This window comes from Lycium barbarum, chromosome 8 (assembly GCF_019175385.1).
Source record: "Lycium barbarum isolate Lr01 chromosome 8, ASM1917538v2, whole genome shotgun sequence".
NCBI classification, from domain to species: domain Eukaryota; kingdom Viridiplantae; phylum Streptophyta; class Magnoliopsida; order Solanales; family Solanaceae; genus Lycium; species Lycium barbarum.
Genome location: NC_083344.1, coordinates 47,411,365 through 47,430,380, shown reverse-complemented (window position 1 = coordinate 47,430,380; position 19,016 = coordinate 47,411,365). Strand labels below are relative to the sequence as shown.

General features: G+C 36.7%; 2 protein-coding genes across 2 annotated transcripts in view; both read left to right on the top strand.

Annotated features, from left to right (window-relative positions):
• LOC132605072 (uncharacterized) overlaps positions 1-17,740 on the top strand; it is a 31,083-nt gene extending 13,343 nt beyond the window's left edge. Inside the window, exons 3-6 of the mRNA XM_060318360.1 lie at positions 4,243-4,557; positions 4,642-4,889; positions 6,244-6,587; positions 17,429-17,740. Of these exons, the coding sequence (XP_060174343.1) occupies positions 4,380-4,557; positions 4,642-4,889; positions 6,244-6,570 (753 nt within the window). The 5' untranslated portion in view covers positions 4,243-4,379 and the 3' untranslated portion in view covers positions 6,571-6,587; positions 17,429-17,740. The remainder of the gene's footprint in view (positions 1-4,242; positions 4,558-4,641; positions 4,890-6,243; positions 6,588-17,428) is intronic.
• On the top strand, positions 752-2,110 carry LOC132607812 (uncharacterized). The gene has a single exon (XM_060321890.1). It carries the CDS (start codon positions 752-754, stop codon positions 2,108-2,110), a length of 1,359 nt encoding a protein of 452 aa, XP_060177873.1.
• Positions 17,741-19,016: the final 1,276 nt, after the last annotated feature.

Sequence of the window (19,016 nt, the reverse complement as noted above, 5' to 3'; positions counted from 1 at the left end):
TCCTAAAGTTATAAGTACTTCTGTCCCTTTGTAAACAAGATCTGCAATACTAGCAAATGGGTTTGATGTGGTTCTGTGACATTTTTTTTTTCTTTTTATTGGAATAGAGATATGGTTCTTATTTTTTACTTATATTGTTGGTGTTACTAACTAATTAAGCATCGAGGGAGGTTCACGAGGTAGTATTGTTTATCACCTTAACCAGTTGCCGCCGAACTTTTCCAAAGGAGTTTTTATCTAACTCTTTGCCCAAGACTTTCAGTTCTTTTGTACTTTAAGTGAAGTAAATTTTTGTTGTTGTTATAGTGTCCCTAGAATGTGTTCATGGATTCTTAAATTTGTTTGTTGAAGTGTTCATCGCTTGTTGTTATATGTCTTCAGATGTATCAATGAAAATGCAAAAATAGAAAAAGAAGAGAATATTTCACTTCCCAATTAAACAGAAGATCATTATTAACTTTTATAAATTACATGAAATAGAACTGCTTAGTGATTAAAATCACTAATTAAGAATCATTTTTTTGAAGAAAAAATAATTAGTTTTCTGAAACTTACCTAGAATCTTTCCAGAAAGATGTCTTCTTTAACTTCTGAACATTAAAAGTAGCACTTAAAGTCGAAGGATAAAATGGTCACTTAGTTTTTAAAGGATAAATTAGTAATTCAACTTTTGAGTTGGGATGTTCCCACTTTTACTCCTTTTGGTTGTAGTACTAATATATTTCTTATATATTTTTTCCGATTCAAGATTATGGCACCTAATAAGGAATGGATGCAACTTGTTCAAGATCGACTTGATAATGCTTACATACTTGGGGTGGAGACATTTTTGGATTATGCTTTTACAAGATTGAGAGAAACGCAAGAAATACGTTGTCCATGTGTCAAATGTTGTAATGCATCTTCAAGAACTCGTAAGATGGTTAGGTCACATTTAATAGTATATGGAATAATCGAAAGTTATACTTTTTGGTATCATCACGGGGAGAGGTTAGGTGAGCCGCAGTCAGATTCTGAATTTGTAGACGATAATGACATTGAAAAGGATGATGACGAGGATGAGAATGAAATACCTGAGATCTTAAGGGATTTATACCCCGCTTTCAATGGAGATAATATGAACACCGGTAGTGATGATTTTGTTGAGGAGGAACCAAATCCTGAAGCAAAACGATTCTATAGCCTGTTAAAGGATTTTGAGCAACCATTATACGAATGTTCAAAAGCTTCTAAACTTTCTACTATGGTTAAATTGATTCATATTAAAAGTATTGGTCATTGGAGTAATGCATCATTTACAATGTTGTTGAAGATGCTGAAGGAAGATTTATTACCTGATGGATCAAACTTGCCAGGTTCATATTACGAGGCAAAGAAGATAATTCAGGACCTTGGTCTTTCTTACAAGAAGATTGATGCGTGTAAGAATAATTGCATGTTATATTGGAAGGATGATAAGTTTCTTGAGTCTTGCAAAGTTTGCGGCGCATCTAGATGGAAGGAGGATAAACGTAACGGGGAAACAAAATCTAAATGTGGGAAAAAGATACCATGCAAGATTTTACGTTATTTTCCTCTAATGCCCAGACTTCAAAGATTGTTTATGTCCTCGAAAACAACTTCTTTGATGAGATGGCATTTTGATGAAAGAGTTGATGATGGAATAATGAGGCACCCGGCTGATTCAATAGCATGGAAGACACTTGATGAACTTCACCTATCTTTTGCCACCGAGCCTCGTAATGTTCAACTTGGACTTGCTAGTGATGGTTTTCAACCATTTAAAAGTTCCAAAACTCCGTATAGCATTTGGTCTGTGGTACTTATTCCTTATAATTTACCACCTTGGTTATGCATGAAGCAAGAGAATTTTATTTTATCGATGCTTATTCCTGGTCCTGAATGTCCCGGAGATGCAATTGATGTTTATCCCCAACCTTTGATAGAGGAATTAAAGGAATTATGGGAAACTGGAGTTGAGACCTTTGATGCGTCAACTAGACAGAATTTTATGTTACATGTAGCTTTTTTATGGACCATTAATGACTTTCCAGTATATGCAAATTTGTCGGGATGGAGTACCAAAGGAAAATTGGCTTGCCCATGTTGAAATAAAGAAACTCTTTCAATTAGGTTGGAAAATGGTAAAAAGAAGTGTTATATGCGCCATAGACACTTTCTTCCTCTTAATCACAATTGGCGGAATGATAAAGATTCATTTGATGGCACTAAGGAGCGGAAAAAACCACCAAAAATTCTATCTGGTAATGACATACTTGATCAAGTGGCTGATTTAGATGGGATAACACTATCAAAAGATCCAAAGAAGAAGACCAAAATATCACATGATAGTAGGGGTGATAATTGGAATAAGAAGAGTATTTTCTTTGATCTTCCATATTGGAAAACATTACTGTTGCGACATAATTTAGATGTGATGCACATTGAGAAAAATATATGTGATAATATTTTGGGGACAATCTTAAATGTGAATGGAAAAACCAAAGATACATTGAATTCTAGGATGGATTTGCAAGCAATGAACATAAAGAAAGAATTACATCCGATAAAAAGAGGGGATAAATATGAGTTACCAACTGCATGTTACACATTGTCTCCTGAAGAAAAGCATAAGTTTTTCACTTTCTTAAAGAATTTATAGGTCCCAGATGGATTTTCATCAAATATTTCTCAATGTGTCAACCTGAAAGATCGCAAACTTTCAGGCTTGAAAAGTCATGATTGCCATGTTATTCTACAACATTTACTCCTACTTGCGATACGCGGTATGCTCTACAAATCTGTGCTTGAACCACTTATTGAGTTGTCTATATTTTTCAACATGCTTGGAGCGAAATGCTTAAGAGTAGATGAGCTAGAGCAAATAGAAGCCCAAATTCCTATAACTCTGTGCAAGTTAGAAAAGGTCTTCATTCCTGCATTTTTTGATATAATGGTCCACTTGGCAATTCATTTAGCAAATAAAGCTAAGATTGCGGGACCTATTCAATATCGATGGATGTATCCAGTGGAGCGATGGCTATACTTTTTGAAGTCTTTTATTCGTAACAGGGCTTGCCCAGAAGGCTCCATTGCAGAGGGATATTTAGCAACTGAATGTATGACCTTATGTTCAAGGTATTTGCATACGATGGAAACAAAATTTAATCGCAATGAATGGAATTATGATGGTGGTGCTATTGAATCTGATGGAGGTTTAGCAGTTTTTTCTCAACCTGGAAATTTTTAGGCAGTGTCGACACAGCAGGCGTTCTTGATTCATCAGAATTTGAGCAGGCACATTTTTATATTTTGAAGAACTGTGATGAAATTCAACCATTTCTCGAGTATGTAATGACTCATTCAAATAATTTACTTTTACCTTTTCCATATTTTCTTACTAAAAATGACATGTTATACTTCAAATTCTTTGCATAGAATTTTCACAAATTCCAGTTGATACGTCTAAAAACAATTCAGATATCGAATGGAATAGACAATTCGTTAGTTGGTTAAAAATAAAGGTGAGCAATTATGAATTTTTGTTTTTCAAACCGATTTGTGAATAGTAGTAGCTAAACTATGTACTTGATTGTGATAGGTTGAGGAATTGCACAAACACGATCATAGTAAGAAAATAAAAGATTTGCACTCATTGTCACGTGGTCCTCTGCCATATGTGACAAGTTTCAAAGGCTATGTTACTAATGGATATAGGTTTCACGTGAAAAACCATGATATAGGTTTGAGAACTCAAAATTGCGGGGTGGTTGTAGTTGGTGAAACTGATGAAGAGAATAAAAATATTGATTACTATGGAGAGTTAACTGAGATTCTTGAATTACAATTTACTGGGGGAAGAAGAGTGGTGTTGTTTCGATGTTTGTGGTTTGATGTGTTTGACCCAGAAAGGGGAATTAAAGTAGATAAATATGGCTATTTCACTCTAGTCTTCATTCAGTTGTTTAAATGGAAAGTTTGTCAAAGCTTTTTTAGCAACGTGGTCCTTCTTCTGTAAAGAGTTGTTTGAATGGTGTAGGGATGTTCCCATGGCTTTTTCATTATTGCCTCAATTTTTAGGTGGCTCTAATTTTAGAATTTTAATTGCAAATATATCGTGTAAAAATTCCAGGTGATTTCTCGTAAAATAGGAGTTGGTGTTTAATTTAGTGTTGAAAATTTGGTGAATGATTTTTCTCTTGTTAGGTGAAACTTACAATTACTCTGCCATTTTTGTTTTAGGTTGACATGAATCCATCAAATTTGAGAACTCTGGAATTGGATCAACTTTCAAGACTAATAAGCATGCATACATTCCACCTGGTGCCTTAGCAAGTAGACGAGGGAAAAGCTTAAAACCTTTGGGCTCCGTAAGAGTAATGGCTGAACAAAGAACTCCAATTGGCCAAAGTAAAAATTTTAATGCATCCACATCTTATCAACACGAGCCAGCACAGAATAATATCCTTCTACCTCCTGATTTTGATCAAATTGAAGATGATGTTTCCCTCTCTACAGAAGTTGAAGTGATGCAAGATACTCAGACAAACGAAACAAGTATTTTTCTTGTCTCGGATTGTATTTTTGTTGTTGTTAGTGTAATGAAACTCTATTTTATATCTGACATAAATTAAGTTGTAGGTCCTCGTGAATCTGAGAAAGCAAAAAAGGTGAGAGGAAAGAACATTTGTAAAAATGTTGCAAGACTCAAACCTGGAGAAAAGTTGAGCGTCACTTTTTACCAGAATCGAGTTGTTGGGAAGCATGCTACCTCGTTTGTGAGACAGTTGGGTATTTTAGTTCGTGATCGTAATATGTGTCCATTGAGGGTACACTCCTGGAAGGACATCGAAGAAGATAAGCTAGAACACATGTGGAATGCTGTTACTGTAAGAATTTAGAGCATTACTTTTTTTTAATTTTTTCAAGCTAGATGATGGTGATATGTTGACTATTTGGTTCTGCACATAAGGTGAAATTTTATCAATTGAACTGTGACAGACATTATAGACAAGTACCCTGACCGTCTACAGACAATGTAGTGGGTAGTGGTTGAACTGGATGCACACGGTTGGTTAAATTGTATATTTCTATTTTACCTGAAATTTTTATTTTGATTCATGATTTACAAAACATAGCCTGATAGTGCAAACCCACCGCTCCAGTTTGTTCAGCTACCTGTTTGCGATATTAAGATAAATTCGCATCAGTCATTCTTAAACTCATCCTTTTATAGAGACTTCTTCCTTAGCTTTGCTTGTAAGCTTCCATGGTTAATCATTGGTAGCATTGTCACCTAAATTGTACAGGTAGGTTCCAGAAACTCTAGCAATTGTGATCGCTAATTGAAATATTTCAATAGAGGGTTTTATCATCATGTTATATCTTTTCTTTACCATATGTTTTTCCATTGGGAAACTTGTAATTCTTCCAGATGCCCTTAAAAAGAAGGTCACCTTTTGTGTTCATATTAAATATGTATTTTTTATTTCATTCCTAAATGTCCTACATGTCATGCTTTAATACTTTTAATTTTCATGAAAACTACTTGAACCTCGTAATACATCCTTCATGATAACATGGAAATGATACTTGTGAAATATTTTAGGATATATTTGTCTGTGACAACATGAATGATCAAAAAGAACATGTCTTACAACATATGAGAAGGTTATGGAATAACTGGAGAGGATCACTGCACAATAATATGAAGTCTAAGCCATTCCGCGATGCTCTAAAAGATGTACCAAGGGAGATAAACGAGAGTGATTGGGAATAGCTGGTTAAGGAGCATTTCTTAAGTGACAAGTTTAAGGTATGGCTTAATAGCTGCTATTTATTAACATGTTATTTTTAGTGGCTGACTATAATTTTGATGGTGTTGTTAATATAGGAAACAAGTACAAGAAACTCCATCAATAGGTCTAAGTTGAGAACGCCTCATCGTACGGGTAGTAAGCCTATTAGACAGATAACATATGAATTGGTAAGTAAATCTTGAAAACCTTTAAGAAGCTCCTTCTTTGTTAAAATGATTGCTTTTACCTGTTTGTTTATATGCGAAGGGAGGTAAAGATGGTAAACCACCAAGCATGCATACTATGTTCTTCCAGACTCGTAAGAAGGATAACAAGCTTGTTGAACCTGAAACAATTGCAAAATATGTATGTTTAGTGATAAATTTCATTTTACATCATTTTACTTGATGTGCTGTATTATTTTATTTTTTCTTTTATGTTATAGGCTGAAATCCAAAAATTGGTTCAATCTGATTCGTCACTTACAAATATTGAAGTCGTAGAAAAGTGCTTTGGACCTCAACGTAAGAGTCATGTAGTTGGATTTGGTGGTGGGATAACCGCTAAAGAGTTGAAAGGTGGTAACTCTTCAAAGGCTGCCTTGTTAGATAAGTTGAATGCAAGTGAAAAAGAAAATGAATCACTAAAAAGACGCATGGATGAGTTAGAGAATAAATGTGAACGCATGGATGAGCTAGAGAGTAAATATGAACGGCTTGCAAGTGCAGTGTTTGGTCAGCCTTCATCACCATCATCTTCAAATGATCAATAGATTGAATCATTTAACAGGTTAGTAGATTGAATGTATTTTTTTTTGTGTGATGAAATTATTGCAATGCTAATGAAATTCTTTTCATTAGTTAGAAATTTTTAGGGAAATTTCGTTAATTGTAGCTAAATCTTCTGCTAGTTATAACTAACACTTATGTTGCCTATGCTTCAAAATGATTCCGAACCAAGCAATATAACCTTAGCTGTTAAACACAAAAGTGAGATTACATGTTTGTATGTGTGTATGTGTGAAAGACACACGGCTTGCAGTTATCAGTTTGGAGTAAACACTAGGTGCAAGTAAATGTATGTAGGAGTCCTGTTTATTTCAGCGAGACACATAATTTGTTCGGAAATCATAGAAGGTCTATTGCTTTTAGGTTCAAACTCTGGTGATATTACCCCTTGTAGAGTTTTCTGAGAAAGTACACACTTAGCCTCTCTGGTGAACCTCATCCTTGAAAAGCCATTCTTTTAAAGATCCATTTTCCATGAACTCAAAAACAAGATAGGATAGTTGATGATGCTTACATACACCAGTGAGGCTGATTAAATTGAAATGATTGATCTTTGCATGGAATTTAACCTCTTTAGATATGTCTGTCCTCATCTCCTTGATGGCCAACAGTTTTCCTCTAAGGACCCCTTTATAAACATAATTACTAAGTCTTCTTCGCGAGCTGAAGTTTTCAGTTACAGCCACCAGTTCTTCAAATTCATAGACTTTAATCATTTGATCCATACTAACTATATTTTCCAAGAAATGTTCTGGTAAATTCCAGTTTTGTTTCCCTTTTCTTCCTTTCCCAAGCACTTCACATCTTTCGTTCTCCTTTTTGTGTTTTAAGACAATGAACCAGGTAAAACAGACGACTGCAAGGGAAACACCAATTCCTACCCCAGTAAAAAGACTGATGTACGATATTTTGTGCTTAGAAGGGTAAAAGATTTCAGTCTGTGCTCTCTTAATAGTCCTTGTTTGGAAGCTTGAAGGTTCTTTTGGTAGAGGAATCAATATAGTTGTGAACGGATTAAGAACTGAATTTTCAGATAATCCAATTGCATATGCTGTACTTTGACTACTGACACTGAACTGCGCGCTAATGGTAGAAACGTTGCCCCCCCAAGTAACCAAATAAGTTACCAGATATTTCACACCATTTCTTGTTTGATCCCTTGTAGGACAGGCACATCTGAGTGGTACCCGCAAATTTAGACCCAGAACCAGATCCAGTGAGTTGATATCTATAGGCCCTTTATGATCCCCGGATATGCCTTGATGCAGGGGTATAATTTCTCTTAAATGTGCACATTCAGCGTACTTGTAGGAGCAGGCCTTTCCTCATATCTGCTAGGCTCTTGTGTTGTATTCCTTAACTTAGGTAAGTGTCTATCATACTTCTCAACCACTGATGCCTATCACAATAGACAGGAATTAACTACTTATTATCCTTTTTTTTTAACACTGTAAATATTACCATTGACTAAACAAAAAGACTGAAAACCTAAAGAGCACCTAAAATCACCCCCACTTGGTAGTGACCTTAAGCCTCCAGCAGAACCAGCAAACTAATTACACAAGTATTTTATGCATAATTCCTCTACATCTATGCAATTTCTTATACAAGTAAGGTAAAGTTAATCTATCAACTATTTCCTTCTTTATCTGTGTTACCACTCCCTATGTATGTACATGTGAGCCTTGAAAAAATTTCCCATTCCGAGCCATCCAAGTATGGTAAATCATTGCCCCCCAAACTGCAGCAACAACTTCCTTTTGCATTTGCTTCCAATGCTACCTCTTTATACTGGCAAAAACTTTGATTAACAGGTTCATGCTGCAGTTGAATGCCAACCCATTGTAACAAAGCCTACCTAATAGTCTTGAACCAAACACACTCAACAAACAAGTGTTGTGAAGTCTCCGAAGTAGCAGAATTACACAAGCAGCAGTTTAAATCATCCACTGGAATGTGCAAATTTAGCAATCTTCCTTTAACAGTCGACCACACAATAAACCTATGTTTAGGTTGTGCTCCAAATCAGTTCAGCAGCATCCAACTACTTATTATCCTGATATATGTCTTCTTGTAGAAAATACAAACTCTCATATTGACCAAAACAGAGAAATATTCTGAATAATGAAAACCAAAGGCTTAGTTGGATAGATTTTTTTTTTTTAATAAAGTCCACTAGGCATTTTGGTGCCTAGGGATAATTTTATAAAAATTCTCTCCAAACGAATCCGAAAGTCTTTACAAATGTAGCCAAAAAGGCTAATGAAAAATGCTGCTCCTTTCTTTGTGTATCTCTGTAGCTGTCCTCCTCAAAATTGCCCTGAACTCACATTTTGTGCCTTTGTGAATTCCCTTGTATAGTCTAGTTGCTGCAAATCTTGGAAAACAGCTGCTTGCAACCTTTGCTTCCTCTTGTGTTGGCAAATCATCTATTCCCATATCCTTTCCTCTATGTTATATCCCGTAATTTGTACATTTGGATATGTCAATGTTACACCCCCGAAAAATTTCGCGCTACAAAATCATAGACGGTGTGGTACGAGCTTGAAAAGGAGTTAAGTCAAACAAGGATTAGGATGAATATTGGGTGATCTAAGTCTAAGAATATATACACATACGACATTTGGAGACAATATGGTGTGAATTGGTTCATAAGTTATTTAACGAAAAACCCTCGTTACAGTAAGTTAAGGTGGGGACCACACGTCGGGACCTTATAAAAGACATATGAATAGATATATCGGTAGTACATTTGAAGTTGAGCATGTCATAAGAAGGATCCATAAGCCAAAAATGAGTGTAAGCCCTCCAAAAGGACAATTTAAGAAAACGTTTTCGGATGACCTGACTTGGAGGGGCAACAACGGCATTATAAGTTTGTAATTTGGGAAAACGCCCAGAAATAAAACTTGTAGATAATTGCAATAGCTTTCCAACGGTAGGTCGTGGGCCTATAGGTGACATCGGGATAAGGAGATATGAACATTTTAAGGCAGGAGGGTCGAGTTGAACAGTAAATCCGGCCCAACCCGAATCCAATTCGGGTCAGGCCCATTACCCACGCTTTTTAATAGAAAAATTCGGTTTCTCTCCCTCATTTTCAGACCAAGAGGACCTGGAAAACTCTAGAGAAAAAGAGAGAGGAGAGCCTAGAGAGAAAACCAGTTTTTGACCAAAATCGGAGCCCCGAATCCCGAAGCCCATGAAGAGAAAAGTGTTCTACGTCGCGTTGCCTTCGATTTGAGCTAAATATCAACTAAAAATAAGAGGGTGGACGTGGTGGCTGTGCACTTAAGGTATGAATAAGGCTCTTCTTCATTGTTAACAAGTTTATTTAGAGTTTTAACGGATTAGAACGAAGAAAATAGCGTGATAAATTCGTTTGTTGGTATGGTTGAATTGTAGAATGGGGTTTGAAGAAACTTTTGGATGAAAACAAATGTATTTAACTTGTAGAATGTGGAGGATGTTGTTAGTGTTAATTTTGACCTCTTTGCGGAAATAAAATTATTAAATAGTTATATCGCGAATTGGTTGGTTGGGAAAATTTGGAAAATAATGTGCGGGCTGTTTTACGGCATATGTTGGTGTTGGAAATGATGTTAATATATTTGGTATTGTTGTTGATGTGTTGGTTGCTGAATTGTAATTCTGGGCTAGGCATATAAACAGGGGAGGTGCTGCCGAAATTTCTGTAGGCAAATGTTAATTCAAGATTGAACTCCTAAGGGCTTATGGTTAATGTTTGGTATTTGTGACCAATTGTAGATTTTGGAGAATTTGGAACTTGAATTTGGAGTAACATAAAAAGCGGAAAAGGTATGTAAAGCTATCCCTTTTCTTCTCTTGGCATGTCCTAGGTGTACTAGATTCGGATTTGATCCTCGTAGGTTATTCTGCTCATAGGAATGCGAGTCTGAATTTTGGTACTATTCATTCAGCACAATTGAATTATAGCCCTTAAGTTTTGTTGGAAAACTGTTCAAACATCCATAACCCGTACAGACGTGATAGGCTCGTTCTTGTCACGACCCAGCCCCGTGGGCCACGACTGGCACCCTACCTGGGTACCCAGACCAAACCGCATATTCATTTACCAAGTCCGAGCATATTCCAAAAATTCATAAAAGTCATATCAACAGAATTTATATCAAAATATGTCTTAAGCGGTCGCACAAATCAAAATGTCATATCGAATCCAAACTGAGCGGCGGAATAGACATCGCCGGTCAAAAGTGCAACATAAGCATAAGGGCCATTTAGGACCATCAAAACAAACAGACCGCTTTAAGACCAGAAAACAAAATCAAACAAACATATATAGGACCCTCGCCCCACATATATGACTACAGGCCTCTACGAACTCAAAACAAAGACATATGGCGAGACAGGGCCCCGCCGTACCCAAATAGTCAAATGTACAGAGCATATACATAGCAAAAGGAGTCTGTACCAAAAGTGGACTCCGGATCAGAAGGAGTACTCCAAAATAGCAGAAAGTGAAGCCTACAGTGGAGGATCACCAATGTCTGTACCTGCGGGCATGAAACGCAGCCCCCGAAGAAAGGGGGTCAGTACGAAATATGTACTGAGTATGTAAAGCACGGAGTACAGAAATATGGATCAAAACTGAAAGCAAATCAGATAACAAAGTGGAGTACAAATCGGGATGTCAAAATCCGTATCAAAATCATATACGTGTACATAATGCAAACGAAATCATGCAAACGCTTAGGAACGTGGTCGCCACTCCGACGCTGGCGCCACACACAGCATAACACCAGAAGGTTTCAAATCTCCGTATCTCCGAACACAAACACAAACATAGGTGAGCGTATCGCATCACGAGCCATATCACAGCATAACTCCAAACGGAACCCGGCCCTATGGCGAAGCCTCGGGAACCGTGACACAGCATACGGCCGAATCATCATAAGGCGCACGAATCATAACCGGCCCGGGAACCGGTGAACGAAGTCATAATAAGGCACGAGCGGAGTCGTGAGCAAACAAATGCAAATCATACTTCAAAATAGTCTTTCAAAACAGAGTAATCCCATAAGTCATTTCATAATACAAAATAATCGAATACTTAGTCGATACAAGGTTTCATTTCACAAAACGTTTCCAAAAAAGTACGTATAGTATAGCTCAAAACGTAACTTAGCGTATCGTAATATTCAAAACACGTCCCGTAGGAGGAAGTTCCAAAATCGAAGGTATCACTTCAAACTTTATTCAAAAGGACAGCCCAATAAGACAAATAGGGCGTCTCGGGGTTAGCGGGCCCACCTCGAGTCGAATTGAGGTGGCGAACATAATTTACGAACATTTAGGGGCCAAAAGTTCATACATAATCATTTCTAAGTTACCCGACCACATTTCGATAGGTTTCGGACGATTGGTGGCATTCTAGCCAAAATAGAGCCCTTAGGCTTCAATTGAATTGAATGAATAGTAACTTTTCTGTGGATCGGGTTTCGAGGAGCAGAAATGCTCCGGGAGTTCTCATATTCGCCTATCATACTAAGATATGCCAAACGAAGGAGTGGGAAGCTTTACATACCTTACAGACGTCGTATGCTCTCCCAAAAGTCAAGTCCCGTTTCTTCTGAAATCTGCAAATGGTCAAAGTTACCAATTGAGATTCTTAGGCTTAAAAATGCCATTAACTTCATTTTTGCCTACCGAAATTTTGGCAACATTTCCCCTATAAATCTAACATCCCCGAGACTTAGCTCGGCTCAAAATACATCAACAACAACAGCCCACACATCAACAAACAACACAAATCATAATCAAACCACTCTAGCTTCAAAGTTCTACCTTATTACCTAAGTTGGCAACTTTTCATTTAAACTTCCAAAACTCCAAATCTATATCCACATCACTATATTCATTTACTCATTCAAGATTATTCAATCACATCCCAAATACATTCCAAACCATATACGAAAGTTCCCGAAATTCATTATTTTCCAGATTTCATTCAAAACATCAAAAGTCACGACGAACATTCTAACTTGCGTCGTTTCATTCCGAATTCATTAACATCAACTACATGTCACATTTAAAGTCTTTAGCATCAACGATACACAAATATACCAAAGGTATATACTTTCCGATAACGTTCCGAAATCAATTTCCAACGCCAATCCAATTCATCAATCAATCATTTATGACATAAAGGTCACAACGACACATTATACAAACTAAACAAGATCAAATTCACACTCCTTCTCCTTCCTAAGGCTCACGGCCACAATGCAAAATATACACACACCCATGGCTTCATTCACACATCAAAGTTACGGGATTCTCGTCTATTCTCAATTCTTAACACATTCACATCAATTCCATAACACAAAAGTGGAAGAATTCTCACCTTTTCTTGAAAACCCGACTTGTCGCAAACGTCGCTCTTGTGCCAAACAAATTGTACCCCGTTGAAGAGGGTCTTGAGTACTTCACAACTATGCAAAAATCAAGATTTTTGGAGCAAACACAAGGCTTGGGAATTTTTTTTTTCTCTCCTTTCTCCTATTCGGCCGAGAGCTTTGTTCTTGTGCCCCTTTTTTTTTTTTTTATTTGATCTTGATTCTTGATAATTCAAAGAGGCTTAAGTGATATATATCCAAATATAGATCATGTGCATGGCACATGATCATTAAAAAGGGCTTGGGCCTAGCCAATATGGCCGGCCACCCCACTAACTTTGGGCCTCATTTTGTGTTCTAATTTTTTCTTGGCCCAATTCGATAAACGTCCCGTTTTGTAATTCCCGAAACTAATTTCCGAAATTCCAAATTTACCCTTGGCCTTCCCCGATGTCTTAATCATTAACGATTCCATAACCAACATAGTCATATTTACTAAAATCAAAATATTTCCTTATAATACACAAGTCTTGATTATTTCTCGATTTCCAATTATACGAAAACATGGGACATAATAGCTCTGAAACCTTCATGGATGACTCCATAGAGTCCAATGTTTGTAATTTATATCCGCCACCTCGACTTGACCCGAGGTGGGCCCACAAGTTCCGAAACTTCCTTCGTTTGTCACACTTGAGATATTTTTGTATGATATAAAAGTAAGACTTTCGTCTATGAATCTAAGACTCCGTTTGATTCGTTCCATAAGTCACTGGAAAGCTCCTTAATGTGAATATCCTGATGTGAGCATGTAATTCGATATAAGGAGTCTGTTATGAGTAATCTGATATAAGTATGTTGATAGAAATATCCTGACACAAGTAATCTGATATAAGTATCCGAAATAAATATTCGGTAATAAATAATTCATTACGAATATCCTGATAATACATTCGATTCTTTCATCGGGTTTTAATTTATGTGCACCTAGTTTCTTACTAATCCGCTCGTATATATGCTATGATCCCTTTCACCGAGTTCCGGGCCGGTATGTATCGTGCGTATGGTTTGCCGAGTCCCTTGTCTAGGGGTCGGGTTCCATATATGTAATTTCGAAGTATGATGTGTCCGGCTCTGGGGTACTGTGGTATATGTCCGTCCCCGGTTGCCGTGTATATGGAGTATGATGTGTTCGGTTCCGGAGTACTGTGGTATATGTCCGTCTCCGGTTACCGTGTACGGTTCGGGGGTACTGTGGTATATGTCCGTCCTCAATTACTGTGTATATGGATTATGATGTGACTGGTCCCCGGGTTCTCGTGGTATATGTCCGGTTCCCGAGATACCGTGTACATGTTATGAAATCTTCTGGAGTATGGTGTGTTATGGCGCTAGAGACGGGAGTGGCGACCATGTTCCTGTGCCCTTTGCATGACTTTGATATGCATCATTTGTGATTGAAAAGTAAGTATTCTGATATTCTGGATAAGCTACTTACCTTCTGTATTTTTCTGATATACGATTTTGGCATACATGAATCTTGTGTGATGCATGATCCTGGCATGTGTGATTTATGTTTGGAAAGTAATACATTTGGCATTCTGTTATTACCTCTTTCGCCAAGTCCCGGGCCGGTTATATTATTGTGCGCACTATGTGATATTGACCGCTGGACCCCTGACCGCGGTATGTGCGACATTGACCGCTGGACTTCTGACCGCTGTATGCCGGACTTGTGACACTGACCGCTGGACTCCTGACCGCGGTATCTGCGACATTGACCGCTGGACTCATGACCGCGGTTTGTCGGGTTTGGGATGTTAATCGCTGGGTACTTGGCCGCGGTATGTATGATAGTGACCGCTGGACTTTTGGCCGCGGTAATTGTGTGTTTGATTTTCTGTGTGTATGAGACGGAAATGTTTTTCAAAAGAAAGCAAAGCATTTCGGCATTTTGATTGCCGTATTTGCCTTCTGGAACCTCTTATGTATGATTTGTACGTCAGATGCAACACTTTGGTATTCTGGTTATTGTGCTCACCTTCTGTACATCTTACTTCAGTTGTGACTTCGTTTTCTGTGTTTCATGCCTTACATGCTCAGTACATATTCCGTACTGACCCCCTCTCTTCGGGGGCTGCGTTTCATGCCGCGCAGGTACTCCCAGATGAGTTGAAGATATTACGGAAGATGTTCCAGCGAGGAGGGAAAGCTCCATTTGCTCCCGGAGAACTGCCGAGTCAGAATATATGTGTTAAAGGTTCTGTTAATGTTAGAGACTTTGCAGAAAGAGTCGTGGGTATGGTGTGTCGGTTTAGTAAGCGGCTGCATCAGCCGATATGTCGTTTCGTATCACGTTATAAAGTCCGTATGATTACAGATTTGTTTGACTTGAAAGCTACAAAATATGTATATGTTTCAGCAAGTTTTACTATGTATCACATTCTATTTGATTAAAAGTCCGGAAATATTATGTACGAAATGATAGTCAGTGGGTTCGCTCGGCTCCGGATATGGGGTCGAGTGCCCATCACACCCTAGTGAGATTAGGGTGTGACACTCTAGATGTTAGATCAATGGGAAGATAACCTGCTCCAGCCTGCACCACATCATTTTCTAATTGGATAGAATCAATGGAATCAGTTGTGTTTTCAAAGTCAAAACAAGTTTGCACCACACCAGTGATACATGGTTGCTTCAAGTTTCCTGGTTTTCTGCAGAATCTCCATACAGACCTTAGCCCTGCAAAAAATAAAACATTGTTAGTGAAATTTTTTATCACCATACTCTCCTCCCATAGGACTTGAGTATGATAGTAAGTTCTTAATTTCATCCCATTACCAACAACCATCTTCAGAACCAACAGGACAAGGTTCATTCTCCCCATGACCCAACTTCTCAACCAATGCCTGCTGCAAGAAGCAGGATTTCTGCATACTCTCTATAATTCCACCTTAGAACTAGCAGATCCTATCTCCACACCAGTAGACACCAGATTATACTACCTCTCAGCATAATCACCAGAAATTAATTGTATATCAAATGACTATATAAAAAAAAACTCTTATATCGACCTAAACAAAGAAATATTCTGAGTAATTAGAACCACATACTTGGTTGGACCGAAATTTATTTGTCAATATATCAAAGGACTATCAAAACCATAGAGCTAAACATATATGAATCTATATATGCTGTTAGACCATCCTACTTGAAAGAATACTTGAAAAATAAGCAGTTATAGTTTATTAGAGTAAATGAAAGCTTTATTTACCTAATACACTTTTTAAAGTTTAGGTGGAATACATTCTTATTTGCAATGGATGCAACATTTCATTAAGATTAATGTTCTTTCCAGTTATAGCTCTTGAAAACTAGGTTGCTTTTTTTTTAATCTTTTATGAAAATAATTTGTTCAAAAAGTTTGCACCTTCAGCTTCACATGGTTTACATAGTAGCGAGTCTTATAGCTTTAAAAGTTGATCAACGTTGTCTTCTAAGAATTGCATTATTTAGATATTTAGGAAATAAGTTGGTGTTTCTCTGTTCATTCTCATGTGATAGCTTTCTTGAACGTCCAGTAGTTTAGGCAAGAAGCACCGCTCCCAAAGGTTATTTACACCTAGATGACAAAATGTCCCAACGATATGAAAAGCAGTGACATCAATATGAGCTCACTATTATTTTTGTTTATTATCAACAATGAGTTTAACTTCTATGCATGTTTACCAATGTCTAACTTTGTTGACACATGATATAATTAAATATAACAAGCATACATATTTTTGCAACATTAGTTTTGTGGCTTACTGTTGTTTTGTTGACATACATACAGGATTTCTATTGTCTTCCATTTTGTTTTGTTGCTAACAATCTTCATAGGATTTATCAAAAGTAGTTTTCTCCTATCTTCAAAATATCTCATCCCAAGAAATTTTGTTTTCTGTCTTTAGATTGTTGCTTCCATGTCACTGTTGTTGCATCTGCCTATTGAAATTCACATGTATTAATTCGTATTCTCTTGAAGCTAGAATTATTAACTTGTACTAGGAGATTAAATTTGTGTTCTTTCACTTTTAGAGAAATTTAGATATTCGGAGGTCGTTCTCTCAATTTCCATATCTTACCTATATTTATCCATATTTATCCATATTCTTACACGTCAAATTTGAACTGAAGCCAAATTTTACCCATTTAAAATATCACTCCCCAAGCTATTAAAACATGAGGGGGTTGGATAAATATGGGCTCATTTTTCCGGCACTGTCTAGGACACATTTCTCTGTCTTTATTTTAGGAAAATTTTGTTGAACTATCCAGAGGAAATATAAGTTATTGTTCACGTGCTTTTTAAAAAATTTAATGTTTTGCATCCTTTCCGGTAAATATATTGAGGTCTTACGTTTCTTCTTTGGAGTTTATTCTTTGCTATTTCGTACACTGATCTTTTTTTTTTTTTTTACAGCTCAAGAATTTGAAGGATGAAGAGTCTATCATTCAAGAAAGGAGCAAGTTGAAGTACAAGGCGACTTTTATAATATTAGGGGTGGTTTACAGACAATATCTTATGTATAAATACTGCAATTTTTATCTTTTAGGAGTTGATAAAAATGGTATCATAAAACATGGATGGTATATCTTTTTTTAATTCTTTGTATTAACAATAGAGTTTTATATGAATATTAAGTATTTAGTATATTTTTGGATGTGTCTGTGTATTATTCAGTTGTATAATTGTTTTTACAACAGTAAATAGAAATGTGGTCTTTGCAGCTCTTTTACTATTGGTTTATAAGATGGTGAAATGGCCATTAGCGACGGGAAATTTGGCCGTTAAAAGTATTAGTGTTGAATGTAACACACAATTAACGAAAGGAATTTCGGTCGTTTAAAGAACTTGTATTGATGGATTAGTAGTTGTTGTGAAAAACATTTAACGACCGGCTAACATATTAGCGAAGGTAAATCTGGTCGCTAAAAAGGACATATAGCGATCGGATTTTTGGCCGCCGTTAATGTTCTTTTAACGATCGGACTGAAATCCGGTCGTTAAATTTTAACGTCGAGGCTTTTAACGACCGGTGACGACTGGATAAAATCCGGTTGTTATTGACTTTTAACAACCGGATTTGGACTTTTAACGACTGCATTTCCCCTCGCTGAAGATCTTTTCTCTTGTAGTGGACCGTCTTGCCACATTGTACTGCCAATCGTACGGGTGTCAGACCGTACGACCCAACCTTATCCTTTTAGGGTTTTCTTTATTCAAAAGGGCTTTATGTTGTATAAGGCCCATAAGGCAAAACTATAAATAGGAGACATTTCCTTACTTTCAAGGGTTAGCTTTTTCAGATCTAGAACATTGTAATAACAGAATATATAAAATATCTCTCTCTCTCTTATATTGGTCCGTATTTGTGTGTTCTTTAGCTTTATTTACTCATTCAATACTTAAATATTATTTAATACATATATTCAGTGTAAATTACAGATTTCGATTCACTTGCTCACGGCAGATCCATATATATTTTCTTCCAACAAAATAGATTAAAGTTCATCCACATATCCTATACCTCACTTACAAATTCAATTGATTACCTAAATTCGGGGTAAACAACATGCTTGGACGTTGCTCATATATCATTGTCTCAATTGGCTCCAATTCCCTTGTGTCAGCTGGAAACACGTTCGTAGCAATAGATACTCTGACTTTATCTTTGTTAGTTACAACCCTATGTTCAATGCTTTGTACATCCCATTACTCCAAATCTGTCACTCAACTTATCAAGCTCAATTATTGCAAGGAAATAACATAAATCAGATAATGTGTGTATACTGACAAATGAAAAGAATCATATTGCTCTCTTGGTCCTTCAACTATTTAGTAAATAAAAAATTATCATTTTTTACTATGTAAATATTTATATAGGATGATCATAAAATCCATCATGTACTTTTACTCATGAGATTTTTTCGACACGTTTTGCCCCATAATCTTATGTAACATATATAGATTTAAAATTGTCACAACTAAGAGTGGACATAGTTTAAGC